The sequence below is a fragment of the Motacilla alba genome, chromosome 2 (assembly GCF_015832195.1).
Source record: "Motacilla alba alba isolate MOTALB_02 chromosome 2, Motacilla_alba_V1.0_pri, whole genome shotgun sequence".
In the NCBI taxonomy this organism is placed as follows: Eukaryota; Metazoa; Chordata; class Aves; order Passeriformes; family Motacillidae; genus Motacilla; species Motacilla alba.
In genome coordinates, this window is record NC_052017.1 from 151824272 (window position 1) to 151844041 (window position 19770).

At 62.5% G+C, this 19770-nt stretch overlaps 2 protein-coding genes across 2 annotated transcripts in view; one reads left to right on the forward strand and one right to left on the reverse strand.

The window, feature by feature from the left end:
- LOC119698256 (NAD(P)(+)--arginine ADP-ribosyltransferase 2-like) overlaps window positions 1-19770 on the forward strand; it is a 202465-nt gene that overhangs the window by 133420 nt on the left and 49275 nt on the right. The gene's annotated exons all lie outside the window — the stretch shown is intronic.
- On the reverse strand, window positions 9743-12745 carry LOC119696997 (epiplakin-like). Its single transcript, XM_038126968.1, has 2 exons — window positions 10071-12745; window positions 9743-10010 (listed from the first exon to the last, which is right to left on the reverse strand). Exons 1-2 carry the CDS (start codon window positions 12695-12697, stop codon window positions 9743-9745), a joined length of 2895 nt encoding a protein of 964 aa, XP_037982896.1. The 5' UTR covers window positions 12698-12745.

Genomic DNA, 19770 nt, shown 5'->3' on the forward strand with positions numbered 1-19770 from the left:
AAAGAAGTTTCTGGAGTTATTTCCTTTTTAAGGGGAGATGCCTTTTCACCTACTCGAGGAGAGAAACTTGTGGGGTTTATTTCCTTTTGAAGGGGACAAAATAGATGTCTTTTTCACCTAATTGAGGAGAGAAACTTGTGGCTTCGTTCCTTTTGAAGGGGACAAAAGAGGTGCCTTTTTCACCTAATGGAGGAGAGAAATTTCTGGGCCTCGTTCCTTTTGAAGGGGAGATGCCTTTTCACCTAATCGAGGAGAGAAATTTCTGGGGTTATTTCCTTTTGAAGGGGACAAAAGAGATGCCTTTTTCACCTATTCGGGGACAGAAACTTCGGGGTTTATTTCCTTTTGAAGGGGACAGAAGAGATGCCTTTTTCACTTAATCGAGGAGAGAAATTCCTGGAGTTATTTCCTTTTTAAGGGGACAAAGGAGATGCCCTTTTCACCTACTCAAGGAGAGAAACTTGCGGGTTTCGTTCCTTTTTAAGGGGACAAGGGGCAGCTTTGTCACGCCCTCAAGAAGGGGCGCACTCCCCCAGGCAGGTGGCTCAGGTGAGCGGGTCGGGGGGTGCAGCCCAGCGGGAACCCGACCCCCCGGGACCCCCGCGGTCCTGGCAGAGGGGCAGGGCGGTTCCTGCAGCCGCCGGCGCTGCTGAGCCCAGGAGCTGTGCGAGCTGCTGCTCTCTCGAGGTTGCGTTAGAAAGTCCTGCTTCTCACCCGGCTGCCCACGAAGGACTCGGAGGCTTTCGGCTGTTGGTTTTAAGGTTGTTTATTCGTTGTCATTTGGATCATTTTTTTTGTTCGGCTCGCCGCGATCTGCTCAGCAGGTTCGTTTGAGGCACGCTGCCTGCTTGAGAGGCTGGTGCTGTTTTTTACACCATCAGCTACGTTTGTGATATTTATTATTATGTTCTGATACTTATGACTTGTGTTAGACGGTGACTTTTTACTCCAGGCTAACTTGAAAGTGTTAAAATTATTCAAACCACGGAGGTTAGGAAGGAGAAGGAAAAAGGACAGGGCGCGCTTTGATTTTTCCATCTTGGAGTTTCAGACTCCTGTGCACAAAGCTTTAAAATATTTTCCCTCGCTTTGTGATCACTGCCACCGTGCTGTGTAAACTTCTGTGATATTCAGTTCTTCATGTAAAGTTTGTGACTGGTTCCATGGGTGAAACTCGGAGCCACAGGGGTCTCTGGCCGCACTCCAGGGTCTCAGAGCCCCCTGGCCAGGGCCCGGATCACCCAGGAACGGCAGGGAGACGCCCTGGGCTCCGACCGGGAGCGCGGGAGGGGACAGGGGCTGAGGTGGCCACGGCTCAAAACGGGGTGGCCAAAATCGCCCCGGGGTGGGGACAGGGGCTGAGGTGGCCACGGCTCAAAACGGGGTGGCCAAAATCGCCCCGGGGAGGGAGGGGACAGGGGCTGAGGTGGCCACAGGTCAAAACAGGGTGGCCAAAATCGCCCCGGGGAGGGAGGGGAGGCTCGGCTGGCCCCGGAGCGGGGGCACGGGCAGGGGAAGGCGAGGGCAGCTGGGGGGACGGTGAGCTGGGGATGGGGGACAGCAGGGGGCACGGACAGACCACGGACAGGCCACCAGTGAGGGACTGAGGGACACCAGGGGACCATCACCACAGGACAGGCCACCACTGAGGGACACCAGGGCACGGTCACCACGGGCTGAGGGACACCAGGGGACCATCACCACAGGACAGGCCACCACGGGCTGTTTGGACACAGCTGGTTGGATTTTGGAGCAGAGGGATTGGATTTTGGAGCAGACTGGCTGGGTTTTGGAGCAGAGCTGATTGGATTTTGGGCACAGCTGGCTGGGTTTTGGAGCAGAGGGATTGGATTTTGGAGCAGATTGGCTGGGTTTTGGAGCAGAGGGTTTGGATTTAGGAGCAGGCTGTCTGGGTTTTGGGCACAGCTGGCTGGAATTTGGACTAGAGGCAGTGGAATTTGGAGCAGGCTGGCTGGATTTTGGGCACAACTGTCTGGATTTCAGGCACAGCTGGTTGGAATTTTGGAGCTGCCTGGATTTTGGGCACAGCTGGTTGGAATTTGAAGCAGGCTGCCTGGATTTTGGGCACAGCTGGCTGGGTTTTGGAGCAGACTGCCTGGATTTTGGGCACAGCTGGCTGGAATTTGGAGCTGCCTGGATTTTGGGCACAGCTGCCTGGATTTTGGGCACAGCTGGCTGGAATTTGAAGCAGGCTGCCTGGATTTTGGGCACAGCTGGCTGGATTTCGGGCACAACTGGCTGGAATTTGGAGCAGACTGGCTGGATTTTGGGCACAGGTGGCTGGAATTTGGGCACAGCTGGCTGGATTTCGGGCACAGCTGGTTGGATTTTGGAGCAGACTGGCTGGATTTTGGGCACAGCTGGTTGGAATTCGGAGCTGGCTGGATTTTGGGCACAGCTGGCTGGATTTTGGAGCAGACTGGCTGGATTTTGGCACAGCTGCCTGGATTTCGGGCACAGCTGGTTGGAATCTGGAGCAGACAGCCTGGATTTCGGGCACAGCTGCCTGGATTTCGGCACAGCTGCCGGGCTTTGCCCGCTGCCCGTGGCTGTCACGCACGAAGGACGCCTGGTTCCTGGTTCGTGGCAGCCCCTGCTGCCACCGCCCGCCCTCTGCGGATCCTGGGGGCATTCCCTGCTGCTCCACCGGGCCCGGCTCGGTGTCTCCGGGCCCCTCTCAGGCCGGTGGAGCCCGCGGTGGGGCTCAGCCGCTGCTGCGTGGGGCTGGACCCAGAGCGCCCATGCCCTGAGCCCCGGGCTTGGCTCGGGGCTGTTCCCTTCTCCTTTGGGATGGATTCACTTGGGAATCTCTGCTGGCGGCTCCCTCTGGGAGCCCACGGTGCCCCAGGAGCCCCAAACCAGAGCTGGCCCTGTCCCTGTCCCCACACTGGGGGACACCGGTGGATGGGGTGGGATAATGGGATGGGATAATGGGATGGGATGGGATGGGATAATGGGATGATGGGATGGGATGGTGGGATGGGATAATGGGATGGGATGGGATGGGATGGGATTATGGGATGGGATGAGGTGGGATGGGATGGGATAATGTGGTGGGATGGGATAATGGGATAATGGGATAATGGGATAATGGGATAATGGGATGGGACGGGATGGGATAATGGGATGGGATGGGATAGGATAGTGGCATGGCATGGGATGGGATGATGGGATGGGACAGGATAATGGGATGGGACGGGATGGGATTATGGGATGGGATGGGATTATGGTGTGGAATAGGATGGGATAATGGGATGGGATGGGGTGGGATGGGATGGGATGATGGGATGGGATAATGGGGTGGGATGGGATAGATGGGATGGGATGGGATAATGGGGTGGGATGGGATGGGATAATGGGATGGGATAATGGGATGGGATGGGATGGGATAGTGGCATGGCATGGGATGGGATGGGATGATGGGATGGGACAGGATGATGGGATGGGATTATGGGATGGGATGGGATTATGGCGTGGGATAGGATGGGATAATGGGATGGGGTGGGATGGGGTGGGATGGGATGGGATTATGGGATGGGATGGGATAATGGGGTGGGATGGGATGGATGGGATGGGATAACGGGACAGGATGGGATGGGATTATGGGACGGGATGGGATAATGGGGTGGGATGGAATTGGGTGGGATGGGATAATGGGATGGGGTGGGGTGGGATGGGATGGAATGGGTGGGATTATGGGATGGGATGGGCAGCTCTGGGGAGGTGAGGAGGGGACATTCCCTGCCACCCTTCTGGCAGAACCTCTCCCAGCCAGAGAGGATGAGCAGGAAGGACACCGAGACCCCCGGGCTGAGGACTCTGGGCTGCAGGAGCCTCCCTTGGCTGTCGCACAGGGGGGAGTTTGGGCTCTCGCATCACAGCCGGGGAATTCCTGTCCCAGCAACCTTTAACACCCTCCTGAGCTCTGATTAAGAACCAGCTCAGTGTAAAACTGACAAAGGCTCATCACAACACGATCCGGTTTGTTCCTTTTTGTGCTCCAGGCCACACCTTTCCTGGAGAGAGATGTGACAGACAGGGCCGGCGGCAGGTGTGACCTCTGGAGCTGGGGAAAAGCTGCTGGACACCCCAGGGCTGCGCTGCTGATCCCTCTCCCTGTGCTGCTGGGACAAACCGGGACAATTTGCACCCCCCAGCAGCAGCAGCAAAGCCAGAAAGGAAACTTCTGTCCCCTGGGACAGCCTGGCTGGGAGGGGAGCTGCGAGGGAGCGCGCGGGCTCTCAGAGCCGAGTTAATTTAATATTTTTACCCACGGCTTTGTCAATGAGTAGCAGGAGAGCCGAGGGCTGGCACAGGTGACATTGAGGCCGGAGGAAGCCGTGGCAGCAGCAGCAGCAGCCCGGATGCACAGTCATGCCCCGCAGCCCCTGAACAAACGCTTCAGTGGAGCTGACCAGGAGGGCTCAGCAGCCCCAGGGCACGTGGGCTCGGGGTAACGGGGCCCTGGCGTGTTCTCCTGCCCCTGGAGGTGTTTCCAGAGGGGCAGAGGGTGCTCTGTGTGCGGCAGCCATGCCAAAAAACCCCTGTGGATTCGCTGGGGAGAAGGGGCAGAGGCGCAGCTGAGGGAGGAAGGCGGAGCAGGAGCAGCTGTGGCAGGACAGATGTGCCGGGAGATAAAACTGCCCGGGGCAGCCTTATCAGGGCCAGGAGGGGCCAGGAGCGGGTCTGCTCCGGCTGATGGAGGGGCTGGCACGGGAGCAAACCGGGCTGGACAGCCGAGAACGTTGGTGGCTGCTGGAAAAGGACGGGCAGGGCTGGCCTGGGAGTGTCCTGACAGCCCCGGGAGTGCCCTGCCAGGAGCCCCAGGAGTTCCCTGCCGGCCCCTGGAGCGCCCTGCCAGCCCCTTGGCTGTGTCCAGGTGGGCCGGGGGCTCCAGGGGGGTCGTGGGCCAGGCTGGCACCACATCCCACACTCGCTGCAGGGGTGTGTGGCCCCCGTGGGTCCCTGGAGAGGGGCTTCCCACAGGAGCATGCAGTGGCAGGGGACAAGGCGGGACAGTTTTGTGCTGAAAGAGTGGGTTTAGATCGGGTATCAGACTGAGCTCTTCCCTGTGAGGGTGAGAGGTCCTGGCACAGGTGCCCAGAGAGGCTGTGGCTGCCCCTGGATCCCTGGCAGTGCCCAAGGCCAGGCTGGACAGGGCTGGGAGCAGCCTGGGATAGAGGAAATTGTCCCTGCTACGGCAGGGGGTGGCACAGGAGGAGCTTTTATGTCCCTTCCCACCAAACCCTTCCACGTGTCCATGATTCCGTGATCGTTCCGCAGGGAAAGCCACTGTGGGCTCTCCCTCCGCCGTCCCACCGGCACCCCTGGGCTCATTTTGGGATTCGCTGCCTTCCCGTTCCTTTTCCAGCAGCTCAGATCCCGTCCTGGAGCTTTTCCTACTCTTCTTTGACCAAGCCGCGGCATTTTCCGGTGCGGTGCGACATTCCCGCAGGGATGAGGCTCGCTGCCCGACCCTTCCTGTGCCCCGGGAGCCTTTGGAGCCTGCTCCAATCCATCCCGTTATGCAACGAGCTCTTAACTATGCAAATATATTCCGCCGTGCGCTCGCACAAGCTCCTGTTTTCTCTCGCACAAGCTCCTGATTTCTCCCAGCTCTCGCACAGCTCCTGTTTTCTCTCGCACAGCTCCTGTTTTCCCCCAGCTCTGTGCTCTCAAGCTCCTGTTTTCTCTCAGCTCTGTGCTCTCAAGCTCCTGTTTTCTCCCAGCTCTCACGCAGCTCCTGTTTTCTCCCAGCTCTCACACAAGCTCCTGTTTTCTCTCAGTCTCCTCTCACTCAAGCTCCTGTTTTCTCTCACCTCTGCTCTCGCACACAAGCTCCTGTTTTCTCCCAGCTCTATGCTCACAAACTGCTGTTTTCTCTCAGCTCTGCTCTTGCACAAGCTCCTGTTTTCTCTCAGTCTCCTCTTGCTCAAGCTCCTGTTTTCCCCCAGCTCTGTGCTCTCAAGCTCCTGTTTTCTCTCAGCTCTCCTCTCACTCAAGCTCCTGTTTTCTCTCGGCTCTGTGCTCTCAAGCTCCTCTTTTCCCCCAGCTCTCCTCTCTCACAAGCTCCCATTTTCTCTCAGTCTCCTCTCTCTCAAGCTCCTGTTTTCTCCCAGCTCTCCTCTCGCACAAGCTCCTGTTTTCTCCCAGCTCTATGCTCACAAACTGCTGTTTTCTCTCAGCTCTGCTCTTGCACAAGCTCCTGTTTTCTCTCAGTCTCCTCTCACTCAAGCTCCTCTTTTCTCTCGGCTCTGTGCTCTCAAGCTCCTGTTTTCTCCCAGCTCTCACACAAGCTCCTGTTTTCCCTCAGCTCTGTGCCCTCAAGCTCCTGTTTTCTCCCAGCTCTTGAACAGCTCCTGTTTTCTCCCAGCTCTGCACTCACACAGTTCCTGTTTTCTCTCAGCTCTGTGCTCTCAAGCTCCCGTTTTCTCTCAGCTCTCGCTCAAGCTCCTGTTTTCTCCCAGCTCTCACACAAACTCCTGTTTTCTCTCGCTCAAGCTCCTGTTTTCTCCCGGCTCTGCTCTCGCTCAAGCTCCTGTTTTCTCCCAGCTCTTGCACAGCTCCTGTTTTCTCTCCGCTCTCGCTCAAGCTCCTGTTTTCTTTCAGCTCTGCACTCACAGCTCCTGTTTTCTCCCAGCTCTCCCCTCTCACAAGCTCCTCTTTTCTCTCGGCTCTGTGCTCTCAAGCTCCCGTTTTCTCTCAGTCTCCTCTCGCTCAAGCTCCTCTTTTCCCCCAGCTCTCCTCTCTCACAAGCTCCTGTTTTCTCCCGGCTCTTGCTCAAGCTCCTGTTTTCTCTCACTCAAGCTCCTGTTTTCTCCCGGCTCTTGCTCAAGCTCCCGTTTTCTCTCAGTCTCCTCTCGCTCAAGCTCCTCTTTTCTCCCAGCTCTCCCCTCTCACAAGCTCCTGTTTTCTCTCGCTCAAGCTCCTGTTTTCTCCCGGCTCTGCTCTCGCTCAAGCTCCTGTTTTCTCCCAGCTCTTGCACAGCTCCTGTTTTCTCTCCACTCTCGCTCAAGCTCCTGTTTTCTTTCAGCTCTGCACTCACAGCTCCTGTTTTCTCCCAGCTCTCCCCTCTCACAAGCTCCTGTTTTCTCTCGGCTCTGTGCTCTCAAGCTCCCGTTTTCTCTCAGTCTCCTCTCGCTCAAGCTCCTCTTTTCCCCCAGCTCTCCCCTCTCACAAGCTCCTCTTTTCTCTCAGCTCTGCGCTCCCGTTTTCTCCCGGCCGCTTTTTCGGAAGTGCGGCGCTTCCTGTGGGATTCCCCGGAGCTGCCGGCAGCCCTGCCAGCCGCGGGTGGCACCCGCGTGTGGGTGGCACCGAGTCCCTGCAGAGCCTGCCCCGCCCGGGCTGCCAGCCCCCGGCCCCCGGTGTGTCCCAGGGCCGGTGGCGCCCGGTCCGTGCCGGGAGCGGTGACACGGGGCAAGAAATGCCACCGTCTGTGCCACCGACACGGGGGCTGCAGTGCCACCATCTGTGCCACCCTCGGGGCAGTGACACAGGGCACGCAGTGTCACCCTCAGGGCAGTGACATGGGGCACTCAGTGACACCATCTGTGCCACCCTCGGGGCAGTGACATAGGGCACGCAGTGTCACCCTTGGGGCAGTGACACAGGGCATGCAGTGTCACCCTGGGGCAGTGACACGGGGGCTGCACTGCCACCATCTGTGCCACTGACACAGGGGCTGCAGTGCCACCATCTGTGCCACCCTTGGGGCAGTGACACAGGGCACGCAGTGTCACCCTTGGGGCAGTGACACGGGGGCTGCACTGCCACCATCTGTGCCACTGACACAGGGGCTGCAGTGCCACCATCTGTGCCACCCTTGGGGCAGTGACACAGGGCACGCAGTGTCACCCTTGGGGCAGTGACACGGGGGCTGCACTGCCACCATCTGTGCCACCCTTGGGGCAGTGACACAGGGCACGCAGTGTCACCCTCGGGGCAGTGACACGGGGGCTGCAGTGTCACCATCTGTGCCACCCTTGGGGCAGTGACACGGGGGCTGCAGTGACACCCTCGGGGCAGTGACACGGGGGCTGCACTGCCACCATCTGTGCCACCCTTGGAGTGGTGATACAGGGGCTGCAGTGCCACCATCTTTGCCACCGACACGGGGGCTGCAGTGTCACCATTTGTGCCACCCTTGGGGCGGTGACATGGGGGCTGCAGTGCCACAGTCTGTGCCACCCTCTGAGCGGTGACATGGGGGCTGCAGTGCCACCCTCGGGGCAGTGACACGGGGGCTGCAGTGCCACCCTCGGGGCAGTGACACAGGGGCATGGAGTGCCACCATCTCTGCAACCCTCAGGACAGTGACATGGGGCTGCAGTGTCACTGTCTGTGCCACCCTCAGGGCAGAGACATGGGGGCTGCAGTGCCACCCTCGGGGTGGTGACACTGGGGCTGCAGTGCCACCATCTGTGCCACCCTCTGAGCAGTGACACGGGGCTGCAGTGCCACTGTCTGTGCCACGCTCAGCATCAGCTGCCCGCCATGGCGGGGTCACGGTGAGGGGAAAGGCAGGGACATGTCACCACCCGTGCCCCAGTGTGACACGGTGCCCCCATGTCCCTGCGGTGTTGGTGCCACCCTGACAGCCAGGCCTCCTCTTGTTTGGTGGCCCTGGTGGGATTTCCTGCGTGATTCGCTCCTGGGGCTTTGTGAGGCCGCTGGAGCTGCGCGGGGAGCTCAGCCCAGCGCAGGCACCCAGTGGGCAGAGCTGCTGCCTCGCCTGGGCTCAGCTGCGCCGGCAGCGACCCGCGGGGGACATCATTGTCCCCAGGCAGTGACCCGCGGGGGACATCATTGTCCCCGGGCAGTGACCCGCGGGGGACATTGTCCCCAGGCAGTGACCCACGGGGGACATCATTGTCCCCAGGCAGTGACCCGCGGGGGACATCATTGTCCCTGGGCAGTGACCCACGGGGGACATCATTGTCCCCAGGCAGTGACCCATGGAGGACATTGTCCCCAGGCAGTGGCCCGCGGGGGACATCATTGTCCCCAGGCAGTGACCCGCGGGGGACATCATTGTCCCCAGGCAATGACCCATGGGGGACATCATTGTCCCCAGGCAGTGACCCGCGGGGGACATTGTCCCCGGGCAGTGACCTGTGGGTGACATTGTCCCTGGGCAGTGACACAGGGGAGACATTGTCCCCAGGCAGTGGCCTGTGGGGGACATCATTGTCCCCAGGCAGTGACCCATGGGGGACATCATTGTCCCCGGGCAGTGACACATGGGGGACATCGTTGTCATTCTGGAGCCCAGGGACCCCTGTGCCCCCATCCTGCAGCCCAGAGACCCCTGTGGCCCCGTCCTGCAGCAGAACTGAGGGACAGGTCAGGTCTCCATGTCCCACAGCCCCAGATGCTGCCCCTGCCCGGCTCCCAGCTGTCCTGAACAGCAGCTGTCTGTCCCTCTGTGTCTCTCCGGGGGCCCACAGCCCCCGCCCTGGGGTCTCTGCCTGCCCCCCCTCAGGGCTCCACATGTCCCCGTCCTCGGTCAGTGCAGTCCCAAGGCTCCAGGGCACCCCCAGAGCCCCTCTGGGAAAGCTCTGCCGGGCAGAAGAAATCTCAGCACAGCCAGAGGTGAGACAGCAGGCGTTTACCCGAGCCCCACCCCGCTCCGCAGATAGGTTTGCCACCGCGGGGACACACGGAGGGGCGCGAGGAGCAAAGTGCCACCGGTGCCCGGGACCCTGCTCTGCCGGGGCGGTGGTCAGTGGGGCCGGGGGCGGCTCTTCTCCAGCCGGGGGCCGGTGGTGATGGTGGTGGTGATGGTGATTCGGTTCACTGTCAGCCCTCCCGAGGGGTAGGTGTCGAGGCACGCCTCCCGCTTGTACTCGGAGACCTGCTTGGAGGAGAGGAGCTCCCACACGGACACCCTGCGCTGCTGGGACGGGTCGAAGGTGATGAAGGAGCCCTCGGAGCGCAGCAGATCCATGGTGTGCGCGGGCAGGGCCCTGAGGTGCTGCTCCAGGCTGTCGCTGGCCAGGCTGCTGGTGGTGCTGAGCAGCTCCTGGATGGGGAGAGTCCCCCCACGGTACAGCTCCAGCAGCTCCTGACGCTTCTCCTCAGGGATGTGGTGGGAGAAGAGCAGGTCCCACAGGGAGCTCTGTCCACCCTGGAACTCTCCCACTGACACCTCGGCCGGGGTGGCCTTCAGGGTCTCCTCCCAGGCCCTGTCCCCATCCAGAGGGGTGGGTTCAGGCTCTGCGGCCACCGGCTCTGCCCTGGGAGCACTCCCAGGCGCCGCTGGCTCTGCTCTCTCTGCTGCTGCTGCCCTGGTGACAATGGTGCTGACAACGGTCTTCACCTGCTCCAGGCTCAGCTCACCCGCCTCGTAGAGCTCCAGCAGCTCCTTCCTCTGCTCCTCGGGGATGTACCGGGAGTGCAGCAGGTCCCACAGCGAGGCCTCGCGGCCCCGAAACTCGCCGGCCTCCACGTGGACCATTGTGGTTTTTAGGGTTGTTTTCCAGGGTTCCTCTCTGGCGGGGTGGTCACCCTCCTCTCCCGCTGCTGTCGCAGGGTCCCTGCTGGAACTCTTGACGGTGATTTGGAATTTCCTGCCTGCAGATTCTTTTTTCTTAATGAGAGTGGTGACAGCAAGGATTAACTGCTCCAAGGCCAGCGTCCCCCCACGGTACAGCTCCAGCAGCTCCTGACGCTTCTCCTCGGGGATGTGGTGGGAGAAGAGCAGGTCCCACAGGGAGCTCTGTCCAGCCTGGAACTCTCCCACTGACACCTCGGCCGTGGTGGCCTTCAGGTTCTCCTCCCAGGCCCTGTCCCCATCCAGGGGGGTGGGTTCAGCCGCTGTGGCTGCCGGCTCTGCCCTGGGAGCACTCCCAGGCACCGCTGGCTCTGCTCTCTCTGCTGCTGCTGCCCTGGTGACAATGGTGCTGACAACGGTCTTCACCTGCTCCAGGCTCAGCTCACCCGCCTCGTAGAGCTCCAGCAGCTCCTTCCTCTGCTCCTCGGGGATGTACCGGGAGTGCAGCAGGTCCCACAGCGAGGCCTCGCGGCCCCGAAACTCGCCGGCCTCCACGTGGACCATTGTGGTTTTTAGGGTTGTTTTCCAGGGTTCCTCTTTGGTGGGGTGGTCACCCTCCTCTCCTGCTGCTGTCGCAGGGTCCCTGCTGTAACTCTTGACTGTAACGTGCAGTTTCCTGCCTGCAGATTCTTTTTTCCTAATCAGAGTGCTGACAACAGTTGTCATCTGCTCCAGAGTTAATAACCTTTCACGGTACAGCTCCAGCAGCTCCTGCCTCTTCTCCTCGGGGATGTAGTCGGAGCAGATCAGGTCCCACAGGGACACCTGCTGTCCCTGCAGCTCCCCAGCTGGCACGCTGATGGTGGTGGATCTCAGGGCGCCATCCAGGTGTGCTGAGCAATCCTCTCCATCCTCCCCGGCCGCTGCTGCTGCCCTGTGTGGGCCCCTGGCGTTCGCCCCCAGCGCGGCGTTGGTGGCCTCGGTTCGGTTCACGATGGCGGTGACCACGGCGGCCACCTGCTCCGTGCTCAGTATCCCTGCCCTGTACAGCTCCAGCAGCTCCTGCCGCTTCCCCTGAGGGACGTATCTGGAGAAGAGCAGGTCCAGCACAGAAACGTTTTGCCCCCGGAACTCCCCAGCAGCCACACGGACCGTTGCGGTCTTCAGGGACTTCCTCAGCTGCTGCTCCTGGGCCTGCGTGTCCCAAGCTGGGGGTGACGCCCTCGCCTCGTTGTTGGGGCTGGCTGTGGATGAGCCCAGAGCCTCGTTGTCCCTTTCTGCCCCCGTGATGGTGGCGGTGAGGACGTCAATCATCTGTGCAATGGTCACTGTCCCCGCCTTGTATTTCCTCAGCAGCTCCTCTCTCTGGTGCTCGGGGACGTAGCGGGAGAAGAGGAGCTCCCAGACGGTGACGCTCTGGCCCTGGAAGATGCCAACGGCCAGCTTGGTGCGGGCGGCCTGCAGGGCTTTGCGGGCGTCCTCGGTCAGCTGGTAGAGCACGGAGCCCTTGTCCATCAGCTGCAGCATCAGCAGCCCCGTCTCCGGGTCGGGCACGCAGCGGCGCAGCAGCTGCAGGTAGGTCAGGTTCTCGTGGGTGTTGGGGTCGAAGCAGGTCCTCGTTTGATTCTCGGGGTCGGAAAGGAACTGGCTCATCTCCTGGTCAAAGTAGCCACGCTCGTAGGCCACCTCCACGGGGACGCGGTGGCCGCGCGCGGGGTCGATGATGCCGCCGGTGGCGATCTGGGCCTGGAGCAGGCGGACGGCGTGGTCCCTGACGATCAGCTCCTGCCTCATGGCCTGGAACAGGGAGATTTTGTCGCCCGTGTAGGGCTCCGTGTAGCCGGTCACGGCTCCCTCCGCCGACAGCAGCTTCTCGTAGAAGTCGCGGCCGATGAGCCCCTGAGCCAGCGCCTCCCTCACCGAGAGCCGCGCGGCGCTGGTGGGGTCCGTGAGCAGCCCCGAGGCCGCCTGCGCCTCCAGCAGCACCAGTGCCGTGCCCGGGGTCAGCAGCCCCCTCACCATGGCCTCGTAGATGCTCAGCTTCTTCCCCTTGGCCTGGATGAAGACGCCGGCGATGAAGCTGCTGCCGCCCCCGCCCGTCTCTTGGTGCTCACCTGCGGCCGGCTCGCTCCCTGGGCGGCTCCACTGGCCGTTCTGGGAGCATCCACTCATCTTCCTCATCATCTCTGGGGGGCAATCCTGCTCCTGTGGGGCGCTGGGCGTGTCTGAGGAGGGAGGAACAGACAGAGCCCCTGGTGAGACACAAATCCCCGTGTGGTTTTCACAGAGGGGGTCTCGGGGAATGCGAGGGTCCCTCTGACTTTGCTGGGGATCCCCAAATTTCGTGTGTCCCCCTCCCCAAATTTGAACCCCTGACCACGTTGGGGACCAGCAGCATTTATTGGAGGGGGTGCCCACGGGTGGGGAGGGGCTTGGGGGATGTGGGGGTCCCTCCGGCTTTGCTGGGACCCCCAAATTCACATCACCCCCTCCCCAAATTGGAACACGGGGGAGCAGCTGGGACCAGCAGTGCTTATTGAGGCAGCTCTGGGGGGGGCTCGGGGTGGGGGAAGCGTCTCCCTGGAGGTGATCACAGGAGCCCAGCGAGAAGCAGGGAGGGGCATCTGGGCCTTTGCTGCTCCCTCAGAGCCGTCCGAGGGCCAGGGAGCGGCTGGGGTGGGCAGAGAGCTTCGAGGGCACGGCACGGGTTGGTGACAGACGCGCAGCACACAGAGCAGCGTCACCTCAGCAGCAGGGACACCCTGCAGCCCCCCAGGGACCCCCCTGCTCTCTCAGAGCCTCAAACCTGTGGCCTCAGCCGCTTTCCCCTTCTGTTCCTGGGGGACACGGCCACCCCTTGCTTTTGGGCTGGCGCCAGCACGGGACAGGAGCACTGCTCCTGGAGCCTTGAGTTCAGCTTCCCTGTTTTCCGGACTCTGTGCTGCATTAGCAACTCCGAACTTCACGTAAAGTGTCAGCAAGCTCTCCTCACAGCTCAGTCGCACAAAACAATCCTTTTCCAGCCCCAGGACCAGGGACACCATGGCAGCTTCAGGCCCAAAAGGCGCAAGCAGCAGGGAGTTGAGGAGAGCAGTCTGGGAGGATGTGACCTCACAACCCGTAATTGGAGCTGTAATTGGACAATTAGCCCCAACATGCAAATGAACCAAAACTTAAAGAAGCGAGAAAAGTCATGACCCCTCGTCCTTCTGGGGTGTAGCCACAGCCAGGCTCTTGCACTGCCCAAGGTGTGTCCTCTGAAGGCCTTTTAATAAATCCCTGCTTTGTTCCTTTGGCTCTGTCCAGCCTCTGTGCCGAGGATGGTGGGACACGGAACCAGGCCCAGCCCGGCTGGCTGTGGGGGTGCTCCTGGGGGCTGTGAGATCCCCCACCACCCTGGCACTCCACAGGGCACAGGAATGGTCTCGGGGACAGTTGAGTGGCTGCTCAGATCCAGGGGCAGCAGCAGGAGCTGAGGGAGAGCTTTCCTCTGGGTCCTCTGGGTCCTCTGGGTCCTCTGGGTCCTCTGGGTCTCTGCTCACTGGGTGGGCAGAGACCCCAAAGCCCGTCCCGTCACCCTCCTGCCCTGCAAAACTGGGCTCTGTGTTACCTAATGTGGCAATCACGGATGCATCATGGAATCCCAGGATTGTCTGGGTGGGAAGAGACCTTGAAACCCATCTGGTTCCAGCCCCTGGCACAGGCAGGGACGCCACCCACTCCCCAACGGGATGTCTCACGTTGTCACCTGGTCCCCTCGGGAAGCCCTGTAAACAAACTCTCGGCGTCTCCAGCGCCGCGCAGCAGCGATGAGGCCACAGTCTTGTAAAAGCAGCAGAATCGAAACCCAAGGGATCTCTTGGGGAACACCCATCTCCCGTAAACTCTGCTGACTGACATTAATGACACGCTCAGCTCGTTATCAGGCTCAGAGCTTTAAGTGTCCCACTGTTTACTTCACGCTCGGGAAGTCTCTGAGTCACTGCTTTTGATCCCTTTAAAGCACCGGATTGATGCCGGGGCGGACGCATCACGATGGGGCTGAGATTCATCCCAGCCCCTGCTCTCCTGGGACCCTGCCCCACTTCTCTCCATCCCTGCCCGGCTCCGAGGGTGCAGCCGGGAGGTGACGGGCTGGTTGTGCCGCCTGCCGGGGTGGCACTGGCTCCCGGAGCGCGGTGTCACACCCTGGAGCCGGCGACAGCTTTGTAGGACACGGCTGTCGTGCGAACACCCTGCGCGGCCAAGCCGTTTCCCAGCCGCAGCCTGTCATTAGCAGCTCCCTAATCAGCCTCCTGGGGCCGGGGCTGGGCTGCACACGCAGCTCCCGGGCCAGGGGCCGGCTGGCTCTGCCGGGAGGCTCCGGTGGGAGCGCTTTTCCAGCCGGAGCGAGCCGGGGTGGGCCCACAGCGCGGGGGTCCCGAGCCCTGCCCGCGGCCCGGGGAGGGAAATCACACCGGAGCCCCCAGCCCTGCCCGGGGAGGGAAATCACACCAGAGCCCCCAGCCCTGCCCTGCCCCGGGGAGGGAAATCACACCAGAGCCCCCAGCCCTGCCCGGGGGAGGGAAATCACACCGGAGCCCCCAGCCCAGCCCCGGGGAGGGAAATCACACCAGAGCCCCCAGCCCTGCATCCGATCCGGGGAGGGAAATCACACCAGAGCCCCCAGCCCAGCCCCGGGGAGGGAAATCACACCAGAGCCCCCAGCCCTGCCCGGGGAGGGAAATCACACCAGAGCCCCCAGCCCAGTCCGGTCCAGCACCCGCTCGTCGCCTCCTTGCCGGGCTCCTGGCCAAGCCCCATTGCTCCAGCCCCACTGCTCCAGCCTTGGATCCCTTGATTCCCACTGCTCCAGCCCCTGGATCCCAGCGATTCCCACTGCTCCAGCCCCTGGATCCAGCGATTCCCACTGCTCCAGCCCCTGGATCCAGTGATTCCCACTGCTCCAGCCCCTGGATCCCAGCGATTCCCTCTGCTCCAGATCCTGGCTCCCAGCCATTCCCACAGCTCCAACCCCTGGATCCAGCGATTCCCACTGCTCCAGCTCTGGATCCAGTGATTCCCACCGCTCCAGCCCTAAATCCAACGATTCCCACTGCTCCTACCCTGGATCCAGCGATTCCCACTGCTCCAGATCCTGGATCCCAGCGATTCCCACTGCCCAGCCCTGGATCCCAGTGATTCTCACTGCTCCAGCCCTGGATCCAGCGATTCCCACTGCTCCTACCCTGGATCCAGCGATTCCCACTGCTCCAGCCCTGGATCCAGCGATTCCCACTGCTCCAGCTCCTGGATCCAGCGATTCCCACTGCTCCAGCCCCTGGATCCCAGCGATTCCCACTACTTCAACCCTGGATCCAGTGATTCCCGCTGCTCCAGCCCCTGGATCCAGCGATTCCTGCTGCTCCAGATCCTGGATCCAGTGATTCCCGCTGCTCCAACCCCTGGATCCAGCCATTCCCACTGCTCCAGCTCTGTATCCAGTGATTCCCACCGCTCCAGCTCTGGATCCCAGCCATTCCCACTGCTCCAGCTCCTGGATCCAGCGATTCCCACTGCTCCAGCCCCTGGATCCCAGCGATTCCCACTGCTTCAACCCTGGATCCAGCGATTCCCACTGCTCCAGCCCCTGGATCCAGTGATTCCCACCGCTCCAGCAGCAGCCCCGGGTGCCGGCGGGCTCCGGCGGGTCCCGCAGCTCCGGCTGTTCCCCTCCCGCATCCCAGCTCGCCCGAAGCGCTGGCGGCACAAAACGCGTCACGCAGAGCAGCGGCTCCCGGGGCTACCCGGGCACTTTGTCCCTTCCCAAAAGGGACCCGGTTCTGCCCGGACACCTCCTGCTCGCCGACCCCCGGAGCTCCAGCAGCCGCCCCCTCCCCGAGCCGCAGTTTGGGGTCGAGGCGAGGTCCCCGCTTCCCCCGTGGTGGCCTCAGGGACCCCCCAGGTGGGCTCTGTCCTACCTGCTGGCCGTGTATCCAGAGCGGCTGGATCGCCGGCAGGCTCCGATCCTCCTCCTCCTCCTCTTCCTCCTCCTCCTCCTCCTCCCGCCGACTCCCGGCCAGGTGAGCAGAGGCGGCAGGAGCCCAATTTAAATCCTAAAATTCCCTCCCCCGCCCCTGGGGACGGCAGGGAGGCCCTGCCCTGCGCTGGCACACGGGAGCAGACCTGGGGTGACAGAGCAGGGACAGTGCTGGGGTGACAGAGCAGGGACAGCGCTGGCCATGTCAGGGGTGACAGAGCAGGGACAGTGCTGGGGTGACAGAGCAGGGACAGCGCTGGCCATGTCAGGGGTGACAGAGCAGGGACAGTGCTGGGGTGACAGAGACCGGACAGTGCTGGCCATGGCTGGGGTGACAGAGCAGGGACAGTGCTGGGGTGACAGAGCAGGGACAGTGCTGGCCATGGCTGGGGTGACAGAGCAGGGACAGTGCTGGGGTGACAGAGACCGGACAGTGCTGGCCATGTCAGGGGTGACAGAGCAGGGACAGTGCTGGGGTCACAGAGCAGGGACAGTGCCGGCTGTGCCTGGGGTGACAGAGACAGGACAGTGCTGGAGTGACAGAGACAGGACAGTGCTGGCCATGTCAGGGGTGACAGAGCAGGGACAGTGCTGGGGTGACAGAGCAGGGACAGTGCTGGCCATGGCTGGGGTGACAGAGCAGGGACAGTGCTGGGGTGACAGAGACCGGACAGTGCTGGCCATGTCAGGGGTGACAGAGCAGGGACAGTGCTGGGGTCACAGAGCAGGGACAGTGCCGGCCGTGGCTGGGGTGACAGAGCAGGGACAGTGCTGGCCTTGCCTGGGGGGACAGAGCAGGGACAGTGCTGGGGTGACAGAGACAGGACAGTGCTGGGGTGACAGAGCAGGGACAGTGCTGGGATCACAGAGCAGGGACAGTGCTGGCCGTGGCTGGGGGGACAGAGACAGGACAGTGCTGGGGTGACAGAGCAGGGACAGTGCTGGGGTGACAGAGACAGGACAGTGCTGGCTGTGCCTGGGGTGACAGAGACAGGACAATGCTGGGGTGACAGAGCAGGGACAGTGCTGGCCATGGGTGTGTGTTGGGGACATTTGTGACAGTGTCCGAGCTCCTGTCAACCTGCACAGGTGTCCATGCCCCGGTGTGTGTGTGACTGCCCCAGTGGGCTTGTGTGGGACTCCACATGTCTGGAGCTGTGTGTCACTGCTGTGACCCTGGTGTGACACTCTGTGCAGGTGACGCCCTGTGACCCTGTGTGTGACCGTGTGACGCTGTGTGTCACTGTGTGGCTCTGGTGTGACTCTGTGCATGTCCCTGGTATGACTGTGTGACCCTGTGCGTGACACTCTGTGCATGTCCCTGGTGTGACTGTGTGGCATTGTGTGTGACCATGTGACCGTGTGTGTGGCTGTGTGGCTCTGGTGTGACTCTGTGCAGGTCCCTGGTGTGACTGTGTGACCCTGAGTGTCACTGTGTGTCCCTGGTGTGACTCTCTGTCCCCGGTGACCCTGGACACTCAGGACAGTGTGTGTGCAAGGCGTGGGTGGCTCCGCGTGCGTGGGGACCCCTGTGTCCCACGGAGAGCTGCCAGCAGCCGGGTATCCCCATGTCCCCGTGTCCCCGTGTCCCTGTGACCCTGTGTCCCCGTGTCCCATGTCCCCATGTCCTGCGTGTCCCCGTGTCCCTGTGTCCCTGCGTCCCACATGTCCCCATGTCCCCACGTCTTGCGTGTCCCCACGTCCCCGTGTCCCACATGTCCCCGTGTCCCCACATCCCATGTCCCTTCGTCCTGCATGTCCCCATGTCCCTCTGTCCCCGTGTCCCAGTGTCCCCATGTCCCTGTGTCCCTGTGTCCCCGTGTCCTGCAGGTCCCCGTGTCCCTGTGTCCCCATGTCCCCGTGTCCCCGTGTCCCTGTGTCTCCGTGTCCCGTGTGTCCCGCACGTCCTGCGTGTCCCCGTGTCCCCGCGTCCCCGTGTCCCCGCATCCCGCATGTCCCTGTGTCCCCGTGTCCCCGTGTCCCGTGTCCCCATGTCCCCGCATCCCGCATGTCCCTGTGTCCCCTTGTCCCCGAGTCCCCCTTGTCCCTGTGTCCCTGTCCCTCTGTCCCTGTGTCTCCGTGTCCCCGTGTCCCTGCGTCCTGCATGTCCCCGTGTCCCCGTGTCCCCGTGTCCCCGTGTCCCCCTTGTCCCTGTGTCCCTGTGCCCCTATGTCCCTGTGTCCCTGTGTCCCCATGTCCCCGTGACCCGCGTGTCCCCGTATCCATGTGTCCCCGCGTCCCGCATGTTCCTGAGTCCCCACATTCTGCGTGTCCCTGTGTCCCCGTGTCCCCGTGTCCCCCGTGTCCCCGTGTCCCCCGTGTCCCCGTGTCCCGCGTGTCCCGTGTCCCCGTGTCCCCGTGTCCCCGCGTCCCGCATGTTCCTGAGTCCCCACATTCTGCGTGTCCCTGTGTCCCCGTGTCCCCGTGTCCCCCGTGTCCCCGTGTCCCCCGTGTCCCCGTGTCCCGCGTGTCCCGTGTCCCCGTGTCCCCGTGTCCCCGCGTCCCGCGTGTCCCGTGTCCCCGCGTCCCGCGTGGCTCGGTGCGTTCCCCGGGGCAGCAGGGCCCGCCCGCCCCGGCTCTCCTGCCTTGCCCGGCTCCGGGAGCGCGTTCCTGCCGGCGTGGGCGCTCGCCAGACCGGCTGATCGGCTCACGGGGAGCGTTTTCCTCTGACTCACCGGGGGCTTGGCTGCAGGGAGCGCACCTGGCCGGCAGGTCCCTGTCCTGGGGAGAGGTGGCTCCGGGAGCGCACCTGGCCGGCAGGTCCCTGTCCTGGGGGAGAGGTGGCTCCAGGAGTCCTCGCGGGTCCCCTGTCCTGGGGGAGAGGTGGCTCCGGGAGTGCACCTGGCCGGCAGGTCCCTGTCCTGGGGGAGAGGTGGCTCCGGGAGCACACCTGGCCGGCGAGTCCCTGTCCTGGGGGAGAGGTGGCTCAGGGAGCACACCTGGCCAGCAGGTCCCCTGTCCTGGGGGAGAGGTGGCTCCAGGGCTGCACACCTGGCCGGCAGGTCCCTGTCCTGGGGAGAGGTGGCTGCAGGGAGCACACCTGGCCGGCAGGTCCCTGTCCTGGGGAGAGGTGGCTGCGGGGAGCACACCTGGCCAGCAGGTCCCCTGTCCTGGGGGAGAGGTGGCTCCAGGGCTGCACACCTGGCCGGCAGGTCCCTGTCCTGGGGGAGAGGTGGCTCCTGGTGGCTTCGCTCCCCACTCTGGACCCCTGTCCTGGCTGACATCTGCTCTCGGCTGA